We start from the raw sequence: 10958 nt of genomic DNA, 5'->3' as shown, positions 1-10958 counted from the left end.
CCACAAGGTTGTTCCACAGCCCTAAAAAATATTTTTACTTACATTTTTTTGAGTGTTCACGCTTTCCACGGTTCCAAATCTACAAAAATCATCCAAAAATTAAAAAATTACAAGTGCAAAAATTAAACTTAAAAATTGTTCCAACTAGGCAAAAAGTAAAGAAAGCAACTAAAAATTATGGGATGCATCCCAAAGGCATTGTTGTTAGCGTCATTTATCCGGATGCTGAACTCCTCTTCAGAGGGGCTTCAAGAGGATCACTAACTTGGCTTGGTCAATCGGACAACCCATGTATGGCTTCAACCATTGACCATCTACCTTAAACGATGAGCCATTCTTGCCTACAACTTCAACAGAGCCATATGGGAATACCTTTACCACAGTATAGGGACCAGACCACCTAGATTTTAACTTGCCTGGAAAGAGTCTCAACCTTGAATTAATGCGAAGTATCTGTTGCCTGGGTTGGAACTCTTTTCTGATCAAGTTCTTGTCGTTCCATGCCTTGGTGCATTCCTTGTAGATCTTGGCATTCTCATAGGCTTCATTATGGAACTCATCAAGCTCGTTTACTTGGAGTAGCCTATTCTGTCCAGCAGCTTTCTCATCAAAATTCAGCTTCTTCATTGCCCAATAAGCCCGATGTTCCAACTCAACTAGAAAATGACACACTTTTCCAAAGACCAACCTATAAGGCAACATCCCAATTGGAGTTTTGAATGTCGTCCGATAGGCCAAAAGTGCATCATCAAGTTTCTTGGACCAATTCTTTCTGGAGCTATCCACCGTCTTTTCAAGAATACTTTTCACCTCCCTGTTTGAAATTTCAGCTTGATCATTCGATTGAGGGTGATAAGGTAAAGTAGTGCGGTGGTATACTCCATAGTGAGAAAGTAAAGCTTCAAGTTGTTTATTACAGAAATGACTCCCTTCATTGCTAATGAGAGCTCAGGGAGTACCAACCCTTGTAAAAATATTCTTATATAGAAAATTCATGACCGTTTTACCATCATTTTCTTTTGTTGCAGCTGCCTCAACCCATTTTGACACATAATCCACCGCTAATAGAATGAACCGGTTGTTGAATGATGATGGGAAAGGGCTCATGAAGTCAGTGCCCCAAACATCAAAGAGCTCAACCTCGAGGATCATAATAAGTGGCATTTCATTCCTCCTTGATATGTTTCTAGTACATTGGCAACGATCACAAGCTTTCACAAAAGAATTGTCATTTTTAAACAGGCTTGGCCAATAGAACCCGCTTTGCAATACCTTCACTATTGTTCTTGATGCTCCAAAATTCCCACCACATTGCAAAGTGTGACAATGGGTGAGAATTGAGTGCATTTCATCCTCAAGCACACAACGACGAATAACTTGATCTACACAATGCCTATAGAGAATAGGCTCCTCACAATAGTAGTGCTTCACCTCTGAGTAAAATTTCTTCAACTGTTCCTTGACATCTCAGAAAGCACAAATTTTACTACCAAGAAATTCACATAGTCAGCATACCACGACACTGCAAAACTATCACTTACCCCAAACAAATGCTCATCAGAAAAGTGATAATTTATTTGGACTTCCTTGTCATTCTGGCTCTCTTCCACCTCAAGTCTTGACAAGTGATATGCTACCAAATTCTCAGTGCCTTTTTTATCCCAGATCTCCATGTAAAACTCTTGCAACAGTAAAACCCACCTGATAAGACGTGGTTTTGCATCTTTCTTGGTCATCAAATATTTGATTGCAAAGTGGTCAATGTAAACCATTGCCTTGTTGCCAATCAAGTATGGTTTAAACTTGTCAAAGGCATAAACAATTCCTAGGAGATATTTCTCTATTATTTTTTTATTCAATTGTGCATCATTAGGAGTCCTACTAGCATAGTAAATAGACCGAAATACCTTATCAATCTGTTGGCCCAAAACTACTCCCACCGCATAATCACTTGCGGTGCACATCAGTTCAAATGGAAGATCCCAATTTGGAGCAACAGCAATCGATGTTGAGATTAACTTCTCCTTAAATACCTAAAAAGCATTTAGGCACTCTTTGTTAAAGTCAAAGGCAACATCGTTCATCAACAAAGTGGAAAGGGGCTTTGAGATCTTTGAAAAATCCTTTATGAACCATTTGTACAACCCAGCATGCCCAAGGAAACTTCAAACCCCTTTGACTGACACAGGTGGTGGTAGATTTTCAATGGTGGAAATTTTAGCTTAGTCCACCTCAATGCCTTTATTATAGACCTTATGGCCAAGAACAATACCCTCTTTCACCATAAAATGGCATTTCTCCTAGTTCATAACTAAATTGGATTCTTCACACAGCTACAACACTGCTTCAAGATACTTCAAACACTCATCAAAGGACTACCCAAAAATAGAAAATTCATCCATGAAGATCTCAATAGTTCTCTCGACCATGTCAGAGAAAATGGACATCATACACCGTTGAAAGGCTGCAGGAGCGTTGCAGAACCCGGATGGAATTCTTCGAAAGGCAAAAGAACTATAAGGACAAGTGAAGGTGGTCTTCTCCTGATCTTCTAGTGCAATGGCGATCTAATGGTACACAAAATAACCATCCAAAAAGCAGTAGTAGCTATGGCACGCTAGTTTGCCAAGCATTTGATCCAAGAAAGGGAAGGGAAAATGGTTTTTCCATGTTTCCTTATTCAATTTGCGGTAATCGATGCAAATCCTCCATCTTCTCAGCGTTCTAGATGGAAACAGTTCATTCTTCTCATTCTTTCCCACAGTCATACCACCCTTCTTTGGCACTATTTGCACTGGGCTCACCCATGCACTATCAGATATTGGGCATATCATCCCAACATCTAAACATTTAAGAATCTTCTCAAGTACCACTTCTTTCATGGCTGGCTTTAGTCTTTGCTGAGCTTCTATAGATGGCCTATTGTCCTCTTCCATCAAGATTTTGTGCATCACTGTTGAAGGGCTTATTCCTCTAATATCTGCCAATGTCCAACCAATGGCTAATTTATGAGCACATAAATGTTAGGAACAAGTTTCCTAATATGGAGTGGAATGGTTGTGGGGTTGGCCCAGTGTACAACAAAAATTTTGTAACATATGCAAACTACCTTTAAATATGCAGATCCATTAATATACATACATTAATCATAAGCAAGTTAGGAATAGAAATCATACCTCTTGAAGCCTATCAAGTGTCCTTGCTATCTTTTCGTAATAAGAACGATCTTCCTATCCAAGCTGCTCCCAGGTACTCACACCAAGATCTTCCACAGCGTTCTCTACACCTCAAGAAGTGTGTGGGAGTTTATTTTTGGTTCTACTTGATGTACTCAACACATGAGATCAAGATAATAGGCCTAAGAATTGGTTCTTTATCTTTTCAGGGAGAAAAAAGTATCGTTCTATTTTTCACATAGCGAATGACTAAGTTGTCTGAGATATCTTTATACTTAAAAGAAAATATTTAAATTATAAAAAAAAATTTGTAACCAACTTACAATTTATCTTTTAATTAATTAATTATCTTATTAATGAAAATATTCAAAAACTGATTTTTTTTAATTATCCATTAATTAATTAATTAAATAAATAAATTGAAAAATCTGTCCTTGGAAATATGCAGTACACGCGACTGTGTGTGGTCGTGTACCACCCTAATTTTTAGGGATATTTGATTTTTCTATTTGTATTTTATTATTTATTCAAACTACTTTGTCAGATAAAAATCTAACGACCTGATAACTAATTCAAATTTAAATTAAATATATTTTTAACTAATTATCAAATATAATTAAGTATTTGAATAAATATCAATCTTTTAAATTCAAATCCAATTTGAACTTATCACATTATTATCTTCCACTCAAATAAAGATATTTAATTAATTCTACCAATTAATTAAATCCAATAATTTCAAAAATAAATATTTAATTTATTATAATTTCAAAAATTATAATTATTTAATTAAATTTCAATAATTAATTTAATTATTTAATATAATTTTGAAAATAATATTATAATTAAATATTAATTAATTTTGTTAATTACAACTAATTTATAATTAATTAATTAATCAAAATTATCATATAATTGCATATTTGGCCCGAAGAACAAATTTCTTCTAAAATATGTCTTTCAAATATTTTTCCCTTTATATCAACTCTTAACTTGAATAATGTTGATAGAGCCGCTGTGGGGACCTATGGTCCTATAATTCCAAGCTCCAATAAATTTGAGATTATTAATTCAACTCTTTAATTAAATAATCTTAATTTCTTAATCTCATGATTATTCCACTATAAATATGAGACTGTACTCTTGTAATTATAGACATTTCATTTACTGAGTACTGTATAATGATAAAGTGTCCATTGATATAATCATTGCATATAAATTGACCCTCTAATAATGGTTCATAATTAATCAGGAATGAAATTATCATTTTACCCAGTTAATTATCTCTTGTTTCCTTAATTACCATTGACTTTACTAGTGAAGGTAATTCATAACTAAATTATGAATTTGAGCTCAATAACCTTTCAGTCAAAAAAGTCAACCCTTAAGAGAACCATTATTAAATCTCTTGTGAGAAGGCCTAGATTCCATATTTGTATACTATGTCCCCAGCCATTTACATTAATGAGTTCCCAAAACAAAAGTTTCTAGCATGATAATTCTGACAGACCCTAACGAGTGAATCAAAGAACTCCGATAACATAAATAGGAGTTCATATTAACTTCAGGATTAAGATCTATTTGTATATGATCATCAGTTGATATATTTAATTAATACTTTGAAACAGTATTTAGCTAAGTATTAATAAACATTTCCGGTCCAGTTCTATATATTCTCTAATATATAAAGCACCTCCACTAAAGTGTCCTGCTACACTAGTGATCCGAATCTAGATCACATGTATTCATAATACTAGTGGACCGTACTTGCAGTAATTAATCTAAAGATTCCATAACTTTATTTTACTACAAACTATTCAAGTTCATTTGTCTCAAACACAATCCTCCTGTACCAATACGTGTTTGAGATCACATGTATGAACTTAGGAATTTTTCTAATATTTACATAATATTATCACAGAATAATATAGTCCATAAAATAAATGCATAACAAATTCAATTTATTTATTTATTTCATAAAATAATGTCTACTACATATGCTTTCAGGTCACAATTCCCAACAATCTCCCACTTGCCCTAAAGCAAATGATGCATCTCTCTCATTCCCATGTTTCTTACATGCTCCTTAAAAGATTTTATGGATAAAGTCTTTGTGAAAGGATCTGCAAGATTATGCTCTAAAGCTATCTTCATAACTGCAACATCTCCTCGATGAACTATCTCTCTAAGCAAGTGATACTTCCTCTCGATGTGCTTTCCCCTCTTGTGACCCCGTTGTTCCTTTGAGTTAGCTACTGCCCCACTGTTGTCACAGTATAGGACTAGTGACTTATCCATATCTTGTACTACTTCGAGATTGGAATAGAACTTTTTGAGCCACACAGCTTCCTTAGCTGCTTCACAAGCCACTATATACTCGGCTTCCGTGGTGAATTCTGCAATGTAGGTTAGTTTAATACTTTGCCAGATTACCGCTCCTCCTCCAAGAGTAAACACTGATCCAGAAGTCGATTTCCGACTATCTCTGTCTGATTGAAAATCAGAATCAGTTAACCAGTGGGGTTCTGGTCTCCACTTGAATATACAAGCATATAATCTCTAGTATTTCTAAGATACTTGAGAATATTCTTCACTGTAGCCCAATGACTAAATCCAGGATTGGAATGATAACGGCTGACTATCCCTACTGCGTAACGAATGCCAGGTCTGGTACATAACATGGCGTACATTAGACTGCCTACCGCTGAGTGATAGGGATACTGTCTCATGTCTTCCTCTTCCTAAGGTGTTTTGGGACACTGCTCCTTGGAAAGGAATACTCAAGAACGGGTTGGCATATAACCCTTTTTGGAGTTTTGCATATTAAAGCGTTCTAGCACCTTATCAATATAAGTTGCTTGAGAGAGTGCCAAAGTTTTGTTCTGTCTATCTCTAAGAATCTTAATTCCCAGAACATACTTGGCTTCTCCCAAATCTTTCATTTGGAATTGTTCAGCTAACCAGTTCTTTTCCTTTGATAATGATGTTACGTCATTTCCAATCAGTAATATATCATCAACATAAAGAAAGAGGAATACTACTGCACCATCTTTGATTTTTTTTATAGACATAAGGTTCGTCAATGTTTTGTTCAAAACCAGACGTTTTAATTGTGTCATCAAATCTAAGATTTCAAAATCTAGAAGCTTGTTTGAATCCATAAATGGACCTAAGAAGCTTTCAAACCTTTTGATCTTGATCTTTTAATTCGAACCCTTCTGGTTGAGACATGTAAATGGTTTCATCAAGGTAGCCATTCAGAAAGGCTATTTTGACATCCATTTGCCAAATCTCATAATCCATGCACACAGCAATGGACAAGAGTATACGAATGGATTTTAGCATGCTACAGGAGAAAAGGTTTCTTCATAGTCAACCTCTTCTTTCTGTGTGTATCCTTTGGCTACAAGCCTTGCTTTGAAAGTCTCTACTTTCCCATCCACTCCTCTTTTCTTCTTGAATATCCACTTGCAACCAATTTGTTTGATATTCTCAGGTGGATCTTCAAGAACCCAAACAGAATTGGAATACATTGATTCCATTTCTTGGTTCATGACTTCTTGCCACTTGTCCTTGTCAGAATCATTCATTGCATCTTTAAATGTCAATGAATCATCTTTGTTTGTGTCAGACACAAGCAATTGAACTTCGTGTTCATAGCGTGTGGGTTGCTTATTAACCCTCCCACTACGACGAGGCTCTCTACTATTCTGACTAGAACTAGCAGTTTCCTCTTGCTATTTTTCATTGGTTGTTGTTGGTGACTTTGCAACTTCATTCGAGACCATCTCCTCTAGTACAACCATACTGCGGGGTTTGTGGTTATTAACATAGTCATGTTCAAGATAAGTTGCATTTGTGGACACAAATGTTTTATTTTCTTTTGGACTATAGAAAATTCCACCTCTAGTCTCTTTGGAATATCCCACAAACATGCACACTTCAGAGAGTGATTCCAACTTCCCAGTCTTTCCTTTAAGCACGTGTGCAAGACATCCCCAAATTCGAAAATGGTGTAAACTAGGTTTACAACCATTCCATAATTCTATGGGTGTCTTTTGGATAGACTTAGATGGAACAACATTCAATATGTATACAGCACATTGAATCGTATATCCCCAAAATGACAGTGGTAATGATGAGAAACTCATCATCGATCTAACCATATCTAATAACGTTCTGTTCCATCTTTCTGAAACACCAATTTGATATGGTGTTCCAGGTGCTGTGAGTTGGGATTGAATTCCATGCTCACGCAGAGGTCCTCGAATTCAAAATCCAAGTACTCTCCTCCTCGATCAGATCGAAGAGCTTTTAGTGATTTACCTAATTGATTTTCAGCCTCTGCTTGAAATTCTTAGAACTTTCCAAAAGTTTCAAATGTTCTTTGCATTAAGTATAGGTAACCATATATTGAATAATCGTCAATAAAAGTGACGAAGTATTCATAACCTCCTCTTGCTTGTACATTAAGTGGACCGCCAACATCCGTATGTACTAGCTGAAGTTGTTTTGTGGCTCTTGAACCTTTAGCAGAGAAATGTCTCTTGGTTATTTTGCCTTCTAGACAGGATTCACAAACAGGGAGAGATCCAGTAGATAATTCTCTTAAAGGACCATCCTTTACAAGCCTATTTATTCTATCTAGACCAATATGGCCCAATCTCAAGTGCCATAGATATGTTTCACTATCGGAATCATTCTTTTTTCGTTTAATAGATCTAGGATTAGTTGTTTTAAATAATTCATAATTATAAACAGATTTCTCTTTAGCTTGCAGTTTATAAAACCCATCGATAGATTTTGCATAACATATCTTAAAATCATATCTTGAAATAACAATTGAATTATTATTAAAAGAAATTTTAAAACTTTGTTCATGCAACATAGAAACAGAAATTAAGTTTCTAGAAAATCAAGGAATATAATAAAAGTTCTCTAAAACAAGAAATTTATTCTTCTCAAATTCCAAATGGGTTGTTCGAACTGCTGCTGCAGAGACAATCTGACCACTGCCTACCCTCTTAGTCACCTCTCCATCAACAAGTTTCCTCGTCGAACTAAGAATCTGTAGAGAAAAACAAACATGGTTAGTGACTCCTGAATCTACTATCCAGGATGAGGAATTGTCTTCCACTAAACACGCTTCTAACACAAGTAAATCAAATTTACCTTTCTTTTTCTCTTTCAGGCCAACGAGATACTTTGGACAGTTTCTCTTCCAGTGACCACCTTCTCCACAGTGAAAGCAACTCCCTTTTGGAGTTTTTGGTGTTCTTGTTCTCTTTGCCTTTAGATGAATTTTTAGGCTTCTTTGTATTCTTGTCTTTCTCCTTGTCCTTGCCATTTCATTTTTCCTCTTTTTGGTTTTAGCCTTTGAAGAGGATGGGTTAGAATCAGCAACATTTGCTTCTCCTTCTTTCTCAAAACCTTTGTTAAGAGATCCATAAGTTTGCAACTCATTCAACACCTGTGTCATGTTATATGATAATTTGTTCATGACATAATTGGTTGTGAAACCTTTAAAACCTGGAGAAAGCGATTCAAGTATAATTCTTATTTGAGTCCTTTCATCAATGATTTCCCCATGGATAATGGCATCGTGCATTATAATGATCATGCCTAATACATGTTCTCTGACAGAAACTCCTTTTTTCATTTTCTTGGTGTAACGACCCAAATTCACTAATAAGGCTTAAGGGCCTTGATTAGTGTGCCAGGAGGGCACAATTGGATTATATGTGATTTAATGATTTAAAATCATGTTATATGATTATTTGAATATCTGTGATGCATGACTATGTGTACTAGTATGCATGTAGGCCCTGATTAGGTTAGAAGGGCATAATCGTAATTTTGGCCCATTGAGGGCATAACTGTATATATTTTTGATAAATTATCGAGACCACATTATTATGTGGATATATTTGTAATCTGTGATTCGAGGCGATCTTAGTGAGCGATATAGCGAAAAAGTCACGGCGGGGATTTATACTCGGCTCGGGACGAGCCTGGGGGTATTTTTGGGAATTTAGAGAATATATTGGAGTCTATTTTGATATTAGGGAATATAGTTGGTGATTAGTTAGGTGTCGGGAAGTAAGCGATAAACATTAGAGACACTCGAGGAATTAGCGGGAATTAGGTATAATGACCAAAATGCCCCTAGGTTGATTTAAAGGCTTAGGGATAATGGGAGGGTATTATGGTCATTTGGCTTATAAAGGATAGGTGTTAAGTGCTGTTTTGGCTTTATGCCTTAGTGGATTGTGTAGAAAGAGCTGGAAGTCTGAAGAAAAGAAAGAAAAGAAGGAAAAGGAAATAAAGGAAAAACATGGCAATTTCTAAGAACGGTTTGAGTCTTCTTCACCAATTTCTTTTGGAGATTTGAGGTTAGAATCCAAAGGAGGTTAAGGCTGAGATTGTATACTTGGGGTCTTGATCAGGTTGGGGAAACTGGTTAATTGAGGTAAGACTTTGAGGTTAATATTCAGTTCTTGGTATTGGTGTTGAATTGGTTTTCTAAGCAGAATTCTATGGGAATTCTAGGGAGTTGAGACTGAAGCTTTGAGGAGGTGAAGGCTAAGCTAGTGTGGAGAATAACCTAGGTTGAGCTCATCCATCAAAGGTAAGGAATTCTAGTTCAAGTTCTGTGGTTTCAGTTGTTGTTTTTATTGAGTTCTGAGCTTTAGGTTCAGCTATGGTGATTTCCTTGATTTTGGGTGCATGTGATTGAGTTATGTGTGGTTGGGATGTATGGGGTGAGCTGGAGATGTTGGTAAGCTTGTTTTTATGTTTGATTAAAGTTTGGAAGAGTTTTGGTAAGGTTTGGCTTGGGGAAAATCGAAGGAAGAAAATGCAGGGTTTGTTGTGTTGTGACTAGCACTGTAGCGCTAGCCTTTGGGCGCTACAGTGCTAGGATATGCTGTCTGGGACATTTTAGGCTCTATTTGTAGCGCTATAGAGCCCACCTTAGGGCGTTGTAGCGCTACCCTGTTTCCAGAAAAGGGGTTTTGGGGTTATTTTTAAGGGTTTTTGCCCGAGGGTTCGGGGTTTGATTCCACCACCCCGTTTGGTGGAATTAGGGTTTCCTGAGGGCTAGGGATTGGTCCCAAGGCTAGGTTTTGGATTTGAAGTTTGGTGATGATTCTGATCTATGGCTGTGACTAGGTGTACGCTAGGGCTCGAGAGGGATCGTGCTTGAGGAACGAATTGAACAAAGTTAGCAAATCTAAAGGTAAGAAAACAGCACTCGGTTATGTGTTTGTGATGGGACTAAGAGCTCCCTATATCTGTATGATGTCATAGATGGAATTATGCCATGGGACATGTGATAAACGGCCTAAGGGTGCCATAAATAATACTTGCGCACAGGGCAGGGCTTGGCCACTGGTAGCTAAGGACAGCTTAATACTCGGTTTAATCGGGCCGGAGTCAGTGGAATAAATAGAGGGTGCGGCCTAAGGGCGTTAACCCTAGTTATCATATGTGGATTGATTATTGATATGAAGTGATATACTTGGTATGCTGAATACTTTATTAACATGAATACTTAGACTGTTGAGTACATGCTTATGCGGTATGAGTTATCTGATTGTCTGTTGAGTGACTATGCTCTATTATTGTTTTTCTTGCTGGGCCTTGACTCATGGGTGCTACGTGGTGCAGGTAAAGGCAAAGGCAAGGTGGACCAGTCTTGAGGTGGAGAGCTACGGGGCTGAATGTACATAGTAAGCTGATCAGCCGCCATGGCCGAGGAGTGGAACAGGACGAGGAAAGCCT

General features: G+C 36.7%; 1 protein-coding gene across 1 annotated transcript; it reads right to left on the bottom strand.

Moving 5' to 3' along the window:
- Positions 1-237: 237 nt before the first annotated feature.
- Positions 238-2951, bottom strand: LOC133800058 (uncharacterized). The gene is made up of 4 exons (XM_062238036.1): positions 2580-2951; positions 1542-2033; positions 1008-1458; positions 238-899 (listed from the first exon to the last, which is right to left on the bottom strand). The coding sequence occupies exons 1-4, from the start codon at positions 2949-2951 to the stop codon at positions 238-240; spliced, it is 1977 nt and encodes a 658-aa protein (XP_062094020.1).
- Positions 2952-10958: the final 8007 nt, after the last annotated feature.

The sequence above is a fragment of the Humulus lupulus genome, chromosome 9 (assembly GCF_963169125.1).
Source record: "Humulus lupulus chromosome 9, drHumLupu1.1, whole genome shotgun sequence".
Taxonomy (NCBI): domain Eukaryota; kingdom Viridiplantae; phylum Streptophyta; class Magnoliopsida; order Rosales; family Cannabaceae; genus Humulus; species Humulus lupulus.
This window is presented reverse-complemented; position numbering and strand designations above follow the sequence as displayed.

Excerpts from the sequence above, each read along its gene's own strand:
- LOC133800058 (XM_062238036.1), bottom strand. The coding sequence starts at position 2,951 with ATGCACAAAATCTTGATGGAAGAGGACAATAGGCCATCTATAGAAGCT. Across the intron at positions 2,034-2,579 it reads GCTTTTTGGATGGTTATTTT|GTATTTAAGGAGAAGTTAAT; the intron begins GTGTACCATTAG and ends AATGCTTTTTAG. Across the intron at positions 900-1,007 it reads TGCAACAAAAGAAAATGATG|CTTTACTTTCTCACTATGGA; the intron begins GTAAAACGGTCA and ends AACAACTTGAAG.